General features: G+C 43.6%; 1 protein-coding gene across 2 annotated transcripts in view; it reads right to left on the bottom strand.

Moving 5' to 3' along the window:
- Positions 1-6,686: 6,686 nt before the first annotated feature.
- Positions 6,687-21,212, bottom strand: part of FAM53B (family with sequence similarity 53 member B) — a 147,968-nt gene continuing 133,442 nt past the window's right edge. For both annotated transcript variants that reach the window (XM_075000493.1, XM_075000492.1), the window contains exon 5: positions 6,687-12,754. In XM_075000493.1, coding sequence (XP_074856594.1) covers positions 12,392-12,754 — 363 coding nt within the window. In that variant the 3' untranslated portion in view covers positions 6,687-12,391. The remainder of the gene's footprint in view (positions 12,755-21,212) is intronic.

The raw sequence follows: 21,212 nt of genomic DNA, 5'->3' as shown, positions 1-21,212 counted from the left end.
CTGTAGTGCTGAGAGCTGCCGGAGGTGGATGGAGCCAGGCCGGCATTCAGCTCCTCTCCTGGTAATTGGGAGCGGGAGATGGAGGAGTGACGGGAAGAACTGGGGACAAGGGTGGGGGGGAGAGAAGAAGGGGGCAGAGAACAGGAGTGAGTGATGATGCTCAGTGCATCATACAGTATAATCATTCAGATGTACCAGGCTTTGACACGAACGGGAACCCCTTCTCCCATTACAGTCACACCCCAAGATACGCCCATTCCAGTTATGAGAATTCAACTTTGCAGAGAGTTCCATTGAATACCCCTACTTCAGCTTACGAGGCATTTCCTCGCATGTACGAGGACCAGTTTGGAGGCTGGCGGCTGTGGCAGGCAAGCACTGAGGGGATGGAGTTGGCCGCATTGGTCTTGCTGAAGAGGCTGTGCGGGGGGGCGGTGGTGCCCTGCGAGAGTGCGGCAGTCTGTTGTGGGGAGGTAGACTTGTCCGAGTTCCGGCAGTAGATCACGCCGCTGTGTGAGATGTGGATGCTGGGCACAGCCTATCCCGGCCCCACTGCTACTGCTCACCCGCTGGGCAGCTAGGGGGCCACCACTGCCCGACCTGCCTCAGGCACCGCTCGCCATCTGCGGTGCTCCCTCCCATTTAGCACCTGGCTCGCCTGCAGCTGCCACCGGCAAGGCCTCTCCGCTGCACGGCCCCACACGTGCGAGGCATCACCCCTCGCCAGCCAGGGGCCCCCCCTGTGCCTGCCAAGCTCCCCACATGGCCGGCCCCTGGCACTGCCCCCTCCCTGCTTAACCTAAGCTGCGCTCAGGCTGGGCTGCCTCCCCATGCCCTGCTCTGCCCTGCCTGCCCCCTTACACTGGATTTAATGGGATTTGGTGTTGTTTTAACATAAAGGGGTGTACATTTTGGGGCTCAGGCACACATAACATTTTTTCCCATTGAAATTAATGGAAATTACATTTTCGACTTACGAGAATTCACCCTAAGAGGGGTTTTTCAGGAATGAATTACCCTGGCAAGGCGGGGAAAGACTGTAGTCTGTTGAATTTTACTACGGTTTACTGTAGTGCTAAAGTTTTACTGTAAGATTTACTTTCATTTCCTCATGAGACTTCAGCATGGGGGCCAGAGCTACATTGTAACTGCATGGTAATGCTCTTGCCATGTTCTAAATGAATATCTCAGTGTTATTTGCCCATATTCAGTCTGATGGCATTTGCAAACCTTTCATCTCAGGCTTCTGGGAGAGCAGCCACTGATTTTCCGGGGTGAGAGTTACATTTCTCTTTGACCAAGGATTAAAGAAAAGAGAGCTGTGTAACACAAACCAAATCATGATTGGGAGCGGAGCACAGAGCTTAGCTCAGATAACTAAAATAGCTCTGTACTGGAGTATGGCAATTAAAGAGATTTTGCATCTGCATTGCTCAGCTCCTCATCGTTTCCTTTGCAGTATTTATTTCTTTGCTCGCCTTCAATTTGCTTGGCTGCCAAACACACACACACCACACCCTAACTACCTGAACCTTATGACCCCTATCGGTTTAACAAATTTCCCTGTGGGCGATTTTACTGGTGATAGCATGGCGCATGGTGCCGTAAATGCCATGTTAAGGGTGCTTCAAGTCAAACATCTTGCTCTGCAGCTCAGCTGCCTCTACACAGCTAATATGGTGGCTGAGAAGCACTGAGTTTATTAGTTATTGCTGAAATGGAGTCAACACCCTGCCCCCCACCCCCGATCTCATTAGCATTACTAACTTGATTTAACTGTCACACACAGACCCAGGTCCTTATAGTATTCAAGCACTGCTCCATGCTATTCAATATCGCAACTGCCTGTAGGATGCCTCCTCACCTGCTAACACCTGGTCAGTATCAGCATACAAAAGGACAGGAGGGGCTGGTTGCTTGAATTCCTCCTCTGTTTTATTCTCTCCTCTGCTTGTTTGCCAGGTTCCTGTGAGTATTTCTTGAACAAAATTCACAGGGGTGCTTTTCAAAGGGCCAGAACATATGCATTTACCATTGTTTACATGATGGGGGCGGGGGTCTCAGCAGTTCTGATGCTAGGGCCCCCCATACAGCAAGATGACTGGTTTCAATGCCAAAGAACGCAGTTCTTTAAAGGCTTGAACCGCATGCCTGCTTGACTCACCACTCACCTCAATCTGGTAAGACAAACTGGCCCTATGCTTATTAGAAGGTTCTGATCTGCTGGGCTTACATGCATAAAACCAAAACCAATTTCCTTAATGTTAGTAATGATTAGTTAAAAAGAAAAAAATCCACTTTGCTTCACACTAACTCTTACAAATCCAATTCGTCCTGAACTTTCATCTGATTACAATAGCACCGCCATGCCCACCCTAAGCTTTAGAGAAAGAATGTGTCATCTAATCATACTGAACTGGTGTTGACCTGCATCGCTCCTTGCCTCTGCGCTTCCTCCTCATGCAGCCTTAGCTCAACTGGTTCCCGCTTTGGCTTGTTGTAGGGCTGCAATTAGCAAGGATTAGCTTCTCATGCAAAAAAATATCCTTTAGCCTTGATTTGGCCAGTGAATTAAATTGGCAAATCCTAACTGCCCTGTGCTTTTTTACCGTAAGAATGAATGTTTTAGACTTATCTGGGATGTAGGTTGTGTGCTAATGGGCCTCAGGCTTCCTGAGTGACCTTGGGCAAGTCACGTAATCATTTTCTGCCTCAGTTTCCCCATTTGTAACTGGGAGTAATAAAAGCCCTTGGCAAAGGGTTGTCGAGGATTAGGTAAACAGCTTTCATTAAATCACTTTAAGACCATTGGTTACAACTGCACAGTGTGTGTGTGTGTGTGTGTGTGTGTGTGTGAGATTGGCTGGGGAACAGAAATGGGGAGCTGGCTGAGTACAGACACCTCTTTTTTTTGCAAATAAAAGGCAGTGGTAACAAGTAATCTCATTGTAATGATCCCATGTGTGGTAATTTAGTCAGGGTGTTCCCCTGCCTGTCTGCAGAGCAGAGACCGGGGAGAAGGATACACCCAGCAGAGGTGCTCCAGTCTGAAGCATAGCTGGTAAGGGATGAACTCAAAGCAGAGGATGGAGTAGTCAACAGAGCAAGACAGATTTCCTTTTAAGAGCCAGACAGTGGCTTCTCTCAGAAATTTACCCAGCTGCAGCCAGCACACACATTCTGTATCGCTGTCACACATACCCAGTCTATACCACACACACACACACACACACAGTCACTGTCACACATACACTGCAACACACAGTCTGTATCACAAAGTCTGTCTCTCACACACACAATGTGTGTCTCTTTCATACCCACACACTCTCTGTCTCTCTCCCTGTAGCCTCCAGCCCCAGTCCTTCTGACATGGTTCTGCCCCTTCCAGGGAGGCCCAGAGCCAGCCCGTAACCAGTGCCAAAATTCATGGCGTGTCTCCTCTGTGAAAATTATTGCCCAGCCCTGGCCTAAGCGCTACTGCACTATCACTAACAATAATTAATGACATTTCTGTAGCAACATTATACATAAATCACTCAGGGAACTAGACCTATTTTTCACGTATGGTTCCTAGGCTTTTAATCACATTTAGCTACTGTTCAGATTGCATAACATCTAAAAACTAAGCAGCGCTCATTTCATTGTAGTTAGAATGTCTCAATATTTTAACCATGTAGATTTCGCAAGAAACATACTGACCATTAGTGATTCCTAAATCATTTTGCAAAAATAAAATATCGCTGCACCTGCACAAGATAGTAAAGTGTACTATACCCATTTTACATATAGGTAAAGTGAGACACCAAAAGACTGAGAGTTATCTCAGGTCACAAACAATTCACTAGCAGACATGGGATACCCTGTATTTTTGTCTTCCAGTCATACAGCTAACTACTAATCTGGGATTCCCACTTTAGGATGCCTCGATTTAAAAGCAAATAAACTGATGGTATTAAAATTGCTAACTAGTAGAAATGACTTCCCTTTAGCTAGTCTTTCACCACCAAGTTAGTTGCGTCTTCTTTATTTTTTCAGCTTTACACACAGTCTGCTCCATTGCATGCATCTAAATGGGGATGGAATAAAGAGTTACCTTAGTCAACATGACTTGAAATATTGACTAGGAATACTGAAACATAACCATACTTTTTTTTCCTGAAAAACAAGGTAACAATAATGGGCACACAGTATTTTTGTCTATTGTGCTGACTTTTCATTTGTTACCTCTATTACTTAAATTGGCTTAAGTGGCATAAATTTAAAGAGAGAAAATATCCTGTCATCTGGACTGATGCTTTTTAGTAGTTTTATCATGCAAGGACATGACAATTACAACCCGTTTCCTTTCTATTTTATGAAAGAATTTAGAGTGCCTGAAAGTGAAGGGCTAACTGTCTGGGTTGCAGGTAGCCACTGTGCCATCTTTATCTAACTTTAAGAGCTCTGTGTTAACTTGAAAAACAGGTCTCTCTCTCTCTCTCTCTCTCTCTTTCTGCACCAGAAGTTGGTCCACCTTGTTTTTCTAATATCCTGGGAACAACACAACTGCAGTAACACTCCATGTAATGCTTCTAAGGCATTTCAGCGTATGCCTAGCATATTATGATCCTGCAATCACACGCCCAACACCTGCCTTCAGGTGGCTACCAGTTATGTAGCAGTTCATATATAGCAATAATGTTGCCAGATGAATGAGGCCTAGGATAACCCCACCAATATTACTAGCTGCACCCTCCAGTCAGCTGTCCAGGCAAGATTTTGGTACTCGCCCACTCAACTTTTCTTTACATCCTGATCGCATGATAATCCAGCCACTAGATGCAAGTGAGCTGTAAAACAGCTGTTATGCTGTTGTTGTATATATGACACTTTTTCGAAGCTACTATGCACGGTACCGATTCCTGGCAACAGGCAACATAAACCCTCATTAACTACATTTCTGAAAAGTGTCACTGAAATAGTGAATTATCTTGGCTATAAGTAGTACAGGTCCTCTACTCTAAAGGTTTACTTATTTTGGCACTCCCAGAAATATGCATGTGTATTGTATTTTTCATTATCCATTTGTTCAGTGCATCAAGTCCTATGTCTTTTGCTCCACACTCTTAAATCATTATATAAATATGGCACAAATACACAGCAAATCTTAGGAAATACAGTACTGTGCTTTAATGCTGTAAGAAAAAAGAACATATAGGCTACGTCTACACGTGCACCCAACTTCGAAATAGCTTATTTCGATGTTGCGACATCGAAATAGGCTATTTCGATGAATAACGTCTACACGTCCTCCAGGGCTGGCAACGTCGATGTTCAACTTCGACGTTGCTCAGCCCAACATCGAAATAGGCACAGCGAGGGAACGTCTACACGCCAAAGTAGCACACATCGAAATAAGGGAGCCAGGCACAGCTGCAGACAGGGTCACGGGGCGGACTCAACAGCAAGTCGCTCCCTTAAAGGGCCCCTCCCAGACACACTTTCATTAAACAGTGCAAGATCCACAGAGCCAACAACTAGTTGCAGACCCTGTATATGCAGCACGGACCCCCAGCTGCAGCAGCAGCAGCCAGAAGCCCTGGGCTAAGGGCTGCTGCCCACGGTGACCACAGAGCCCCGCAAGGGCTGGAGAGAGAGTATCTCTCAACCCCCCAGCTGATGGCCGCCATGGAGGACCCCGCTATTTCGATGTTGCGGGACGCGGATCGTCTACACGTCCCTACTTCGATGTTGAACGTTGAAGTAGGGCGCTATTCCCATCCGCTCATGGGGTTAGCGACTTCGACGTCTCGCCGCCTAACGTCGATTTCAACTTCGAAATAGCGCCCAACACGTGTAGACGTGACGGGCGCTATTTCGAAGTTACTGCCGCTACTTCGAAGTAGCGTGCACGTGTAGACGCAGCCATAAAGTCCAATGAGGGGGAAAAAAAAAGATAAACAGAGATAAACAGAGATAACTCATTATTGTTATTTGAGGAGAGAACACAAGATTTCCTTTCCTTTAAAGGAACAGGCTCAGTTGTTATCTTTGTTCATCCACAGTAAATTTGTCTGTTTCTGTAAAACTACACAGAAATATCAGTCTTACCACAGTAACTGTAGGCAGTGCCATGGCGCAAGGCAGCGTTGTGCCTCATGGGCTAACGAGCATCTCATGTATGCAATCCATGTGGAAGAGTCAGTGGCTTCCCATCACCATGGCCACACCAGAGGTCTCAGGAACAGGCAGTCCCAAACTGTGGTTATTTTAGTGGAAGTTTTGCATGGCTGCTGCAGCACCCATCCACCACCCTATCTCATTTTTGCCTCTCACTCTCTGTGGATTTGGACCTACGAAGGTGTGTCTATAGCACCCAGAGGAAAGTGTGACACTACCACAGTGGTGGCTGATCACTAATTTCTTTCCATGTAGGACAGGATGGAAATTGAAGTGCAGTGGCCTGTCCATTTACCGATGTGGCAGAGATTATTTGGGATCTTCTTGTTTTTCAGGCACCACAAGATTGCCCATAGATTTCAAAGGTATCTGTTACCTTTGGTAAGAGCCACCCCAGCTCAGCAACCACAACATGAGGCTGCATGTTTTTGGAGCTGCAGAGGAAGTCTTCTGTCAACACACATGGTACCCTGGTATTGGAGAAATATAGCAAAGAATAAGCAAAGACCAGCACTGAGCAGCAGGTTATTGAACCAGGAAGCTTTATTTACACAGTAAAAGTAACAAGCAAATTCCTGAGACTGAGCTGCGCTAGTGCAATAAAGTCATTGAGAGAGTACAAATCAGCAGTCTTCTTGACTTTCGGGTGAAAGAACAGTCTTCAAACAAAGATGACACCTACAAATCCAACTTTGTATACATTTACGTACGTTTGCATTTGTGCAATTAACATGGAGAGACAGTTCATAGCTTTCAGAAGGCTTTTTTGTTCCATTGTTTTCTTCCAATTCTTAAACATCAAAAACAGACTCCATAAAGCACTGCTACAATCCTAAAACTTCCTACATAAATCCATTGTCCTGGTCATCCAGGATCTTTCAACAATGCACTTGAAACACAACTTTATTGGCCAAATAGCCAATTATATGAGCAATTACAATCTATTCTACAAATACTTCCTTTGTGTCTTTTTTCCCCCATGAAGATGTATTTAATTTTTCATAGAACCTCAATGAGCTATATCTGCAAACACACAGAAAATGCCCTGTGAGTATGTTACCAGTGCTAACAGGGACATTGCCCTCTGAAATATTTTTAAAAGAACTTTATTGAATATTGAAATATTATTGCTGCTGCTATTTTGCTGTCGATATTAAATGTCTGCAGTCCCCATTGATCGGTGTTCCAAACAAGTCCCTGTCTGTCTCCATTATGATTAGACTGTTAATTACCTAGATAATTTCAGTGCCAGACTCTTGCATATGATAAGAATTTGAAGTACAGGTTATTCAAAGCATCTGTGTAATTTTGGTGGAGTCCTAAAAAAAGCTGAGAAATCCTCACTGTAGGAATCCATTGGTTTTAAGCTGGTGTTACTGCATGTGTAAGAGCTTGCTAAGCTGCCATTATGTTCTGAAGAGCAACAAAGCTTTTAATTTTACAATCAACTGGATTTCCACAGAATCTGAGGCACATACTCTGTGTTTGTGAGTGAGTGCGTGTGTGTGTGTGTTTACACACACACACACACACACACACATATATATATAAAATTAAATGTATTCATAATTAATCTGGAAATGTTTTACTGCTATGAAACAAAATTAAAAATTAAGGCTTTATTAACCTGAAAATCAGTACAAAGATCATACAAAACCAAAAAGCCCCCAACAACCCTCAAAACAAACAAACCAAAACACCACTGTGGCCTAAAATTGTTGCTAATCATCATTTGTGTCTATGCTAATGTGCCCATCTAAGGTCATTGCTCACTGTAGAAGCATCTTTAGTAAGGCAAACAGGCTGTGCTGCAATGTAAACTCTATGCTACTGCTATGTTGGATACAGTTGGGTCATGACCCATGTAGTCACTCTCCTGCTGTACATGTTTTAACATGGCATAGCAGCCCTTTAAAATAGAAAAATAAAAGCCCTTATGAATTAAAAGTCTGAGCTATGTAAATACAGCACGTTTCTATAGCTCTAAAAGAAAACAGATCAGTCCAGGTTGCCACAAGACAGCACAGCAAGTCTCGGCGAGTTACACATTCTCTAGAAGCATTGTGGAGATGGTCTGCTGCACTGCACCTGTAAACCACTCTACCACTGCATCTATGAGCTGTCAGGCTGAGGCATATTGACCTCTATGGGGCTTTAGAGGTCAGAAAGAAGGGGCTCCGGACGCTGGACACACAGCAGAGAGGAGAGGGAATGGGACCGAGTTCAGTGCTGTAGGAGTTGGGGGGGACAATATGAACAGTTCTGGAGTGTGACCTGACAGGAAAGGGTTTGGGAGCCTTCGCACACTGTTCAGTCAGTCCAACAGGGAGTTGATTTGATTCTAAGGGTGTCTCAGAACTACGCTGCCAGGAGAGTTTAGGACATAGCACCTGAGGGGAAACACCAATCATTTCACTGGCACAGGAAGACTATAAAATAGCCCATGAAGCCAAATGCTTTGACACGTGGTTATGAAAGGTACAAGGGGCAATAAATCAGTTACAAAATATGATCTCAGAGAGTGAAGAAATCCTTATTAAACAATCGTTCATCAACAGTGACCATCCCAAGTATCCCACAATGCACTGCACAGCAGTTCTTTATGAGAAGGGCACAGTCCAAACACATCTTATTCTTGTCAGTTCCTTTAGAGCAGCGGTTCTCAACCTTTCCAGACTACTGTAACCCCTTTCAGGACACTGATGCCTGAGCCCTGTTGCCTGTGGTTCTACTCTGAGCTCCACTGAAGTGTATAATTTAACTTAGTGGGGCCCCCTGTGGTGTGGCTTTCCAGACAATCGCCCTGTTGGCCACCCACCTAACACCAGCCCTGTTCTTGAGACACTCTCCAAGCTCCACCTCCTCCACCCCACGGTGGGAAACCCCAATCTAGCTGAGTTGTTGTACCCCCGGAAGACCTCTGCTTACTCCCTGTGGTATACACAGTCCTGGTTACGCACCACTGCCTTAGAGGTTTCACTGTACACAGAGAGTCTGATTTTGAGGGAACTGATATTTTGTTAGTGTGCCTTTTAAAAGGTGTGCACCTGTGCCTGCTAGCATACATGTGTCATGGCATTCACAGCTGAATGTGATGGTCCATGTGTGCGTGATTACCTGTACGCACACACAGCTCAGGCATACACACATCTAAGCGCACACTTTCAAAATGATATTCCAAAAGGATTTAGACAAGGTGTGTTTTCTTGATGAATGCCCTGAACAAAGAAGTGTTTTCACAGGGCTGTAATTCTAGGACATTAAAAATAAAAACAGCCCCGTCCCCCGCAATTATTACCTGTTTGGCTTCCACTGTGTGCCAGCATCACATCCAGAGAGAAAGAGCAAGAGAGCTGAAATTAACCTTGTTACAAACAAAACACGCTGTGCAATTTGACTGGACACTTTATAAAGCTACACAGCTGGACAGGTTCCACCGTGATCCTAGATGTTATGCACAACTTGAACCACTGCAGAAAAAAGTGCACTAACATAAGATGTGGCTAAAATTCCATCTCTGTGATACTGTTCTGTTAGTAAAAAAAGAATAAAAGTGGTTGCCGCAGATCCCTGTTAGCAAGTGAACAGCTTATTTTGCTAACCAAGTTAAGAAGTATAACACATTGCATGAATTTAATGTTCATCATTGTATCTTTTCTAAAAATGAGGGTAGGAAAAGAGGGAGCGTTCAGTGCTGCCACCTGACTTTTCAAGACCTAGAGAGCTTACTTTGTCAAATAATCACATTGAATTTCATATCAAAGCATTTCACAGTATGACATGCCAAATGAAAGCCCAGGAAAGCTGCATTTGTTAGCAGAACAGCATTTAATTTCTCTCTGAATGAAAATGAGTTTTAAGTTCTCCGATTTGGCTGATCACAGGACAAAACCGACCCTAAGTGACCAGAAAACAATTTTTCCTCACATCTATTTCATTAACCCTAAGAACACAGCTGACCATCAGTGGCAAGTCTGTAGAGCACTGGCTCTGTGGAAACCCTTAAATGCTGTAAAATCAAGCCGTCCGGCAGTTTAGCCAGAACAACTGCTGCCCAGAACACTAAGGCGGAGGCTTTGGGCTAGCTGCACTCCAGAGGTCAGCTTGCAGTCTTCATGATTGCCATTCCAAATTTAAAACAAATGGGGCTTTTTAAAATGAACCCTTAAAAGAAACAAAAGATCACATCCCTGAAGTTACTGGAGGACTGATTGGCAAGATATATGTAGAAGCAGAGAAATAATAAAACGGTTCTGGTGTATGAAATCTTGGACGGACTTTCAGAAGAGTTCTACCAAAAGAGGAGGATGACTCAAGCTGGACTCTCCTATGGTGATGATGATGTACCATCAGTCTTAAGCAACACTAAAGATGAAATCTAGCCCACGTTAAAGTCAATGAGCACTTTGCCACTGGGTCAGCATTTCTTCTTAAATTATCTGCCAGACAAGCACAGAAGCGTTAATAAATGTATTCTCACCACACTGGACCGGGACATCAAAGAAAATCTGAGCCTGTTGGGAATGTTTGTTTGGTTCTGTTAAATCTCAGATTCTGAACTCACTTAGACCAGTTTTCTAATGGCTTCCTGCCACTTACTATAATAGACATACTCAAACTGACGCTGGTGTGTGAGTGAGATCCAAACCATCACCATTAGAACTCATGTTACCTGCCAAACACTGAGCCAACTCTTCTACAAGCTTTGCTTTTTCAAGCCCAAGAGAAAGCTGGAGTATGTTTCACTGGGTCTAAAAGAGGAGCTTGAAAGGACAAACACTAAAGCAGCTGAATCTAATAGAAGTTGAACCTTCCTAATCCAGCAACATCTGTTACCTGGCATGATTTTACTTAGCTGGCTGTCCACTTATCATGGGTGTGGCCAAGTTTCCAATGGTCCCAAAAAGTTTGTTTACAGCTACCAGTCCTGGCTCTCAGTGTTCTGTGTTGTTATTTAGCTGTAATTAACCCCTAAATGTCTTTTAAGGGCCCAGTAAGCAGTAGAAGTGTTTGTAATGCTGCTACACAACATTGACCTTCTGTGGTCCAGCAAATGCTCTCATCTGGCACTGGTCAGGTCCCAAGGGTGCCAGCCTAGAGAAATTCAACTTGCAGCAATGTATTTTGGGACCAGCAGAATTTGCTCTCATGCTAATACCAAGCACAGCTCTAACACTGATTTGAAGTTCCCGCACACTGGAATAGGTGCTGGATCTTTAGCTGGTGTAAACAGGCATAACTCCATTGATGTCAACTGTAATGTGTGATGATCTGGCAGGAGGGGGGTTGTTTTTTTATTGTGAGTTCTCTACCCTCACTTTTATTGAATTATAGAAACTGAAAATAAAAATCCTGTGCTGTGACAATGATCACAACTCACTCACTACACTTGTGATTTCCCTCTCATGGTTTTGTTGATGATTGCAGGACTAAAAAGGCTGATGGGAAGGCAAAATGGGCTGTTTTTGTGGATATGCCCATGAGAGTTTTGGGTTGGTTTCATTGGATATGCCCATGAGAAAGGCTGGTTTCATTAGATCCCTAACTGATACTGGAGCTGAATAATGATCTCTGGGATGAAAGGTTAAACTCGGCATTCATCACAGCTTGCAATCTCCCCTTTCCTGGTGTCTAAGGTGCAGAATGGAGTCAGAAAAGGGGATTGAATCTGTTAAAACAAAACATTCCTTGTAGCTGGCTGCCCAGAAAGCCCAGGCTGACGAGGGTCATGTTGAGACATAGCTTGCCCATCTCAGTCTGGCTCTCTGTACTAGACAGTTCCTGGTTTCTGAACCAAAACCAAGACCTTATTTTCCAGTCCTTTAAAAAAAAAACAAAAAAAACTAAACACACATATTCACTAAGAAATTGCAATTACTCCAACAGGGGCAATTTCAATTTTACAAAAAAGCTCTTGACTTGATGATGGACGGGAAAAAAATGCAGTTTAGTGATCTCTAGACTGATGCTTTTTTGTGGACTGTTTTAACCAAACTGACTGATATTTGACTACAGTAGTTACATAGAATTTCAAGATTTAAAAAAAAAAAATTTGCTCAGGATACCTGATGAAGTTTTGGCAAGGCTGCTTATGACTCCTATTGCTGATAGGAATTAAACATTGATTTGTTTTTATGCCTAAATACAGTATTATCTAAGTATTAAACCTAGGAGATTTTACTACACACTGTTCTTACGTCACATCCCCAAACCCTGACATAACCAATATCCTTCAATTGTTTTCTATTTGCTCAATGTCTAATTCACCATCCAGCTGAAAGACATTCTCCCCTCCAGTCCCACTATTCCTCCATGGAGCCCTCTCATCTTCTTTTCTACTGTGCTCATCTTCTGTGGCACAATAGTCGGACTCTTCCCAAGGGAGGTCGTCTTTGCTCATGCTACATTCTTCTGCATTGGAGTGAGGTTCTGGCACTGGGGTGCAGGCTGGTGTCCTGCCTGGCATGACATCAAGAGAGGAAGGAGATATTGTCCATGACTTGGGGCTGTTGACACCAGGACAGAACTGATTCTGCTGAGTGCAGTCGTCCACGGTGGTGCTAAGGCAGCTAAGGCTGTTAAAGGTTTGACGATTCTGCAAAGGGAACAGAAAACAGGCAGATGAAACAATGGCATTCAGTTTACACAAACAAGATCAAAGAATCAGCTCAATTCAGATGGGAAAAAATGTGCTATTTCCCCTAGGAATGTGGTCAGCAACCAAAATAGCAAGAAGGGCCATTTTTTTCAAATTCGGTAAAAAGCGCAATAATTCAAGAGCCACAATGTATGTGAATATGAGACAGTCCTTAATAAATAAAGTCAAACCATACTTTTTGGAACCCCTATTCTAAGAACTGTGCACACACCATGATTTGTAATGCATTGTATGTTTACTGCAGAAAGTTCTCAACTTTTTACACATTCTATTTCCTCACACTTCACGTGTGTTTCCACCACTCTCTTCTTGCCTTCCACCCCCGAACCTACTTTAATTATGCCAATTTTACTTCATGTTTAATTTCAGTTTTCTTTCTTCAAATGTGTGTTGCCCTTCACAGCAGGAATACCACAAGCTTCCTTTTCAAAAATCAAGACCTTATTAGTCGCACAATTAACACACAGTGCACATATCCACAGTGCACTCCACATATCTAAGGGGGAGTTATCCAGCATTTTGAGATCACATATCTGTTGCTATTTAGATAAGAGTTATTCACTGTTGGGCTTTTAGATGTGCACCATTTATTGAAAATAATCAGGAGGGTGTTTTGTTTTTTTTTACTTTGAGATTATAGCATTGGGAGCCACATAGAAGTCCTTAAAGACCTGCATGCAGCTCCTGAGATGCAGATTGCAGATCCCTGACCTAGGACATCTCCTTGCCCAAGCAAACATGGGCCTTACTGTACACTTAGCTGTGTTCCCTCCACCCTACCATGAATGTTTCATGACACAGATATTTTGTAAGGAATTCCCCAGGGTGAAAATACCAGGGACTAAAGGGATCTTTAGTTTAGCACAGAAAGACATAGCAAGAAACAGTGTCTGTAAGATAAAGCCAGTCAGATTTATATTATAATAAGGCCCAATTTTTGAATAGAAAGAGAAATGGCTGGATGCTCCAATGCTTCTGGTTTTTTCAAATGAAACCAGGATGCTTTGCTGGAAGATGTGCTTTAAGCAAACTTATTGGAAGGGTCCTACCAAATTCATAGTCCATTTGGATCAATTTTACCATCATAGGATTTTTTAAATCACAAATGTCAGGCGCATCCTTGGAATATCATGGAAGGACAGAGTGACCAACACCGCCGTCCTCGAGCAAGCTGGAATCCCAACCATGCACACCCTCCTCAGGCAGCGTCGGCTCCGCTGGCTTGGCCACGTCCACAGGATGAATGATGGAAGGATTCCAAAAGACATCCTGTATGGTGAGCTAGCCTCTGGCAAAAGACCTCCGGGACGCCCCCAGTTGTGCTACAAAGATGTCTGCAAGAGAGACCTCAGAGAGGTAGACATCGAGCTGGACAACTGGGAAGATCTAGCAGACGACCACAGCAGATGGAGGCAGGGGTTACACAAGGGCCTTCAGAAGGGCGAGATGAGGATCAGACAGCTAGCAGAGGAGAAATGAGCGCACAGAAAGCACACTAAGGATTTGCCAGACACCCACCACATCTGCAAGAGATGCAGCAAGGACTGTCACTCTCATGTGGGTCTTCATAATCACAGTAGACGCCGTAAATGAAGTCCTCATTTGAAACTATAAAGGGCGCAATCCATAGTCTATGCAGACTGAAGGATGCCTACTACTACTGATTTCAGCTATTTAAATTGAAAATGTCATGAAGTTGTAATTGTAGGGGTCCTGACACAAAAAGGAGTTGTCGGGGTAAGATTATTGTAGGAGAGGTTGCAGTACTGCTACCCTTACTTCTGCACAGCTGTTGTTAGCAGCACTGCCTTCAGTCTTGGACAGCTGGTGAGAGGCAGCTGCTGGTAAGGAGCCCAGCCCTAAAGGCAGAGCTCTGCCAGCAGCCGCACAGAAGCAAAGATGCCATGGTATAGGACTGCCATCCTTACCTCTCTACTGCTGCCTGCAGAGCTTGGCCCTCAGCCAGCAGCCACCCCTCTCCAGCCACCCAGCTCTGACGGTAGCAATGCAGAAGGGTTGCATCTTATGGATGTGCCAACAGTTGCCACTTTCCAGCTGGTAATACCCTGACCACCACCCCCCCGCAAAAAAAAACCTTGTGACCCCACCCCCATAATTCACTTTTGGGTCAGGATTCCCCAGTTGAGAAAGGCTCATCATTAAACATGAAATCTGCATAATGTTTTGTAAAAGCATGCAAAAGACCAGCTTTCTTGGGGAGGGGGTCATATTTCACAGTCTGCGATGTGTTTTTCATGGCCAGGAATTTGGCATGTCATACTTTTTGGGCTGCATACAGTAGTAAGCAGATGAAACCCTAAGGTTTGCATTATTCAGGAAGTCAGACTCGAGGATATAAAATTTCCTTCTGGCCTCAAAATCTTGTGAGTAAATTCCAGCATCACACAAAATGATTAATTGCAATGTTGATCTTTAAAGGCTTCAGAAGCCACTGCACAGAGCGCTGTTCAAGTCTCTCAAAAGATACTACACATTGTAAATCCTTTGTGAAAAGAAAAATCCCATGCTCAAACCAATCCACCATAAAACTTGCCTCTTTCAAGCCTTCGAACACATAAGATGTTACTTTCCCTCTTAGCAGCATCAACTGAAGTGCTGGAAATCCAGACCTACTGTTACTTCCCTTTGCATTTCTTCCACTTTTTGTAATGTCTCCTGGATTCAAATGTGCCCACTTAGTTTTGGGTACCTTACACATCACTCCAGCCTGGCTGCTTTAGGACCTTGAGATCTGAGAACTCCATCAGCCCCGATTTATTCCATTGTAACTAAACGAATTTGTGATTTAAAAAGCCATTTACGGCCATTTGATGGGACACTGTGGACAAGCAGATACAATTGAAATGTCAGCCATAAAAAGGCCAGAGCTACTGAGCAAGGCGATGTCTCTCTTTCATCGGCGTGTTTACAGCATTGTTCTTAAATACGTGTTTCTCATTACCACTGATTAAATCTATGGTCACAATTTAGGACAGCCCTTAACCTAGTAGTCTCTGTGGGCTGTACCTCGGTAGTAGAGAACAGGGCAACTGTAACTGTCTCAATTTTATATGGATTAGGACTCTAATTATAAGCATGTGCTTCAGACCCTTTTAGATCTATAAGACTTAAGCATGTGCTTAAGTGTTTTTCTGAATGGGGCCTTTGTGGTTTTATAACACAGTGATGGGCACTGTATCTCAATACCACTCCCATTTATTAAGATGAATGCCAAGCGATCTCTGTTACCGCTCATCTCTGCATGAAAGAGGCTTTGTGATTGGTGGCAGTTTCCTCAAACTATTTAGTTCATAAACTGTCAGATCAAAATGGTTTCAAAACACTGACGATGAGATGTTTGCTGGCATTTTAGATTACTCACATTAAACTAAGATATGTATGACAGGACAGTTCTCACCCCTGGAGATACTGCTGACTGCAAAGGCATACTTATTTGTAGTGACACTTTTGAAAAGAAACACACTAAATTCTAATCACTTATCCTAATTAAAATAAATTGCCAGTCTCCTGATGTTCACTATGTAAGCAAAGCACGTACTACAACAAGGAATATCTGGGGACTAGTGCAATTTGCAGTACAAAAGGAAGTCTCTGATCTGAATCTCCCAATGGTTTGTGAAAAGAAGCAAAAAGGACTGGAGAGAGAGAAACCAGAAAGACAGATGGATAGAAGCAATGAGAAGTTACAAAACCTAGGGCAAGGGATAGAGGTCTCAGAAAAAAGCCCTGTGGAAATCTAACATCAGCTGATGATTAGAAACAAAAGTAAATACCTTCTGAGTTAAACCAAGAATTTAAGAAAGCACAAAGATAATGTTAAGAAGTCAAGTGACCACTGACGAGATTACAGGAAGTAATGTGGCTCCCCTGGGACTGAAAAAAAAAATCCTTGTGCCTATGCACACTGAAAGGTAACTGCTTATTAATTATTAGTTTCTAGTCATTCCATCTGTGCCACATAAATCTACAAATCCTTGGCATTACGGTGCCAGGGAGATCACAGCATGGGTCCCAAATGGTCCATGCACGCTGCTCTCAACACAAAAGCCTACCATGTGAGACTATAACGTAAGCATGAACTCATTTCACAGAAATCTGGTCTGGTCATATCCTGTCTGAGCTCTTCTCTTTGCGTACACAGCCAGCCCTGTAATAAATGACTGCTGTATCAGACATAAAGCCAGATACTCATGGCTAACATGTTTAGTTCATGTTGCTGAGTCCTCGTGTGGAACCATGATTATTTTATTTCAAGGCTAAGGTTATAATTAGCTTTCAGAACAGACCAATGTTATACTACCAGCAGGTGCTGTTCAGTGTATTTTGGTATGCTGGAACCCAAAATCCAGACTGTATTAGGAGTATGACACAAACCACATTGCTGGTTAGATGGTAACTCTTGGCATGCACCCAACACAAGAATCTCCCATCATGTTTCCTAGTCACTGCCTAATGCATAGATTTGGCTTGCTAGTAATGATGGTGCCCCACTGTGGACTGCAAAAGAGCACAGGTTAGAGCTAGTCTGGTCTGTTTTCAGTAGCACTTCCTGAGTTTGATGTAGAGAGTGAGAGGGGCTGTCCAGGGACAAATGGGTCAGTTGTCCTGGGAAATGCACTGATTCAGCACATCTCACACCATGGATAATCTAAGTACTAAAGAGGCACTCAGATATATAGGTACTGGAACAAGGGATTCTGGAGGTGCAACAACACGCCCTGGCCTGAAGTGGTTTCCATCATTGAGAGGGTTTGAAATTTGCCTCAATGGCTGTCAGCACCATCACTATACAACTGTTCGGGCACCCATGATCAGGGCAGACAAGGCCATTGGAGAGCAGCTAAATGAATTCTTCATGTTACTCTTCATTGCAGAGGATGTGAGCAAGGGTCCAATACCTAAGCCAATCTTTTTAAATGACAAATCTGAGGACCCGTCCCAGACTGCAGTGTCAGTGGAGTAGGTTTTAAACAAATTAAAAATTAAACAGCCATAAGTCACCAGGATATAAGCACATAAGAACAGACAAACTGGGTCAGACCAAAGGTCCTTCTAGCCCAGTATCCTGTCCTCCAACAGTGGCCAATGCCAGGTACCCTGGAGGGAATGAACAGAACAGGTAATCATCAAGCAATCCATCTCCTGTCACCCTTTCCCAGATTCTGGCAAAGAGACGCTACAGCCATTGAGGGGCCTATCCTCCACGAATATATCCTTGTGTGCATGCTACCTGAGCATTGCTAAGTGCAGTAGTTTGAAAGGGTGAGTGGAAATGATGTGCCTGTCCATGGGAGAGACCATCCTCTTTTCTAAATTCTCTATCACCTGCTATGTTTCAAGAAGGGGGCAGGGAATTACCTTTCAATTCTCTCCTGAAGCCCTATTCCAGTCGCAGCCAGACATACCTGAGTCACTCTGGCTAGGAACACCACTGAGCTGATACTTGGTTTTTTTAATCAAACGTTGCTCTCAGACTAAAGCAACAGGAGCTCAGTACATGTCAACAGCATAATCATGAGTTAACCCTTCTCCCCAGCGGACATGTGCAACATATCCAACCTGTCTCATGGTCTTCAAAGCAATGACACGGTCCGCAAGCTGCCTGTCCCAGCATGCACTGGATCTTCCTGTAATACCTGGGACAGTCTTTTGAGGAACTGTCTCTATTTTGGTTTTTCCTAATCCTTGTCTGGACCATGAGGGGGGAAAATACACCGGGGCAAGACAACATTACTTCATTGGAGTCTCACTGGTTTATACAAACAAAGAATTCACTGCTATGTTTTACTGGGACTTTTAATTTTAAAAAGAATTAAACCCAAGATGTTGTGCTGAGTGTTGATAGCTAATAAATGTGCACCACTGTACAGCCATATAAGGAAATGGGTAACATAATCTCTGTTTTTATAGGCATCTACAGTACATTTCTGTGCTTAATGCAACAATAAAAGTGTGTGCTAAAAGCAACAGCTACTTCAACTACTATATCACAAAAGTTGGTTGCTACTCCCCTCAGCTATGCTATAGTCAAAGGTCTACCACAGCCAGTACATGTGTTTAGCATCCAATTTTTAGTGGATATTATGTAAAACCACAGGGCAAAGGCCACACATGCTCTCTCTTTGTGTAAATTATTATCTCATGTGATTGTTCTCGCTCTTTGCCATATGCCTATCCCTTGCTTTTACATCACAGACACACAGTTCCCAAAGGAAGAAGACTGATGAAAACCAAATGTGTAGAAATTTTCAGCAAAAACATGTGGCTTGTTTTCATGGTCCAATTAGCCTGTTATGTAGCCACCAGTATTCATGGTTAGTTCTTTGGAATATGAATCTAATAAATGTGCCCATAGAAGGAAGTATCTATTCTCAACAAAGACGATAACCTGACACACATGGGAAAGGACTAAAAGCTGAAGGAGAGAAATGCATTACAAGCAACCAAGTAGATTCAAACTCTCTGTCACCAAAGTCCCTCACAAATTCATTTCTTTATGTGGGAACTACACTTCGCATAAACTTGTCGCACGTTTGGAATGCAACAGGGCGGCAGGTCATGAGACCCTGACTTTAAATGATGAAGTAACTTGATTTTTCATACTGGTTATTACTAGCTTTTTATGTATTTATTAGTGAGTGGTAGCAGAGATAAAAAGGAGAAAATAATGCTCTCTTCATAGTGTGATTGTATGTGCATTTGTATTCTCTCAAAACTTAGAATTAAATCACCACTGGGGCAAGACACCATTACTTCATTGGAGTCTCACTTGTTTGTACAAACAAAGAATTCAGTGCTATGTTTTACCGGGACTTTTAATGTAAAAAAATAACCTCCCAAATTTCAAAATCAAGCTAATGGCTGACATTCTCCAGTACTCTATATAGATGTGTTTGGGGATTTATCTCTGCTATTCTTCTCACATCAGTGAAAAACAGGAGAAATGCAATTTAAGTAATTTACACCAGTGTAAGCCTCCTCTCAATGAGAGTAGAGTCATATCCCAAATATCAGATAATCTGGTGTCATTGTCCCAGCTACTTTCTACCCCAATTATTGTTTTAAAATGCAGAAGAACCCCAAGGCAATGGTGCTAAATTTTATACAAACTGATCATCTCTTGAAATGCTTTAATCTACATCCTTGAGCATTATGTTAAATGAAGCAGCATAATAAAACAAGTCATTGCAAGCAAATGCAGCTATAGATAATAATGAGTTGTGATTCAGTCTTCCGCTAGGAGTCCCTGCGATTCCAACTCAAGGGAGACAGCGCTAGAGTCTGAGCTCATTTACATGGCTATAAATCCAGAGCAGCTCCAGTAACTTAAATGGAGTTGCACACTGGAGCTGGTTTCGCTTGAGGGCCAGCATGCTGAGTGGCCAAGCGATGGCTTGACAGTCCTTCAACCCCCCAGGAGCTCTCCCTCTGCAGCCAGGCTGTGGCCCATCAATTCCCCAGTACCCAAGAGCTTTCCTGGATAGAAGGAGAAAGAGAGAGACCTGGGCCTTCCCCTGTACTGGGCCCTGGCCCCATGGGGAGAGGAATGACTGTCCTGCCACCTCTTTCTGGTGCACCTGCAGTCTCTCCTGAGTGCTTCCTACCTTTCCACATTCTCCTCTCTTTGGGGTATGGTCACAGCCTGCTTTCCTGCGGGAAGGGAGTATCCAATCCGTCCCAAGAGCTCACATGGTCCAGCACTCTTCACTGTCTCCTGTTATGTTCCACCAGCAGGCCCAACCCCTTTTGTCTCAGCCAGACCCCGCAGGATTGCTTTGCCCCCAGAAGTTGCAAACTAGCTTCCTCCCTTCAAACAGCCTCTCCTGCATTCTACTTCCCCACTTGCCTCCCAGTCTTCCCAGCAGACTGTTCATTTGGAGCAGTTTCCACGCTTCCTGCTCCTTTCACTCCCCTAGGCTCTACATCCCCTCACCACATCAGCTTAAATCAGGCCTGAGCTTGCCTCAATATAAAGCACTAATTGCCTTATCAACCTGCTTAGTAGCAAGAGCTTGATCAAAACCAAAAACCTCTCAAAACGTGCTGAAACTAAATCATGGAGCTGATAGGTACTAATAGTAAGGAGAGCGTGAAATTCAGAAGGGGGACACAGCACGATTGGCTGCTGGGTCTCAGGCTCATCCATCTCATTAAACATGCTGAAATATGTTACTGTTTACATGTCTGTGTATTCACATTTATGTACTGATTCATGAAGTTTTTACATTAAAAATGTCTGTTGGTTTGGATTACATTAGACGGGTTGGTGAGGTGAGGAAGGCTGCTAACTGCAGGGATGAAAAGTGGAGCCTGATGTAAAAAGTTTGCTCACCCCTGCATTATAAAGTGGCAGCTGGCACATGTGAAAGGCCAA

The sequence above is a fragment of the Carettochelys insculpta genome, chromosome 7, assembly GCF_033958435.1.
Source record: "Carettochelys insculpta isolate YL-2023 chromosome 7, ASM3395843v1, whole genome shotgun sequence".
NCBI lineage: Eukaryota > Metazoa > Chordata > Testudines > Carettochelyidae > Carettochelys > Carettochelys insculpta.
This window is presented reverse-complemented; position numbering and strand designations above follow the sequence as displayed.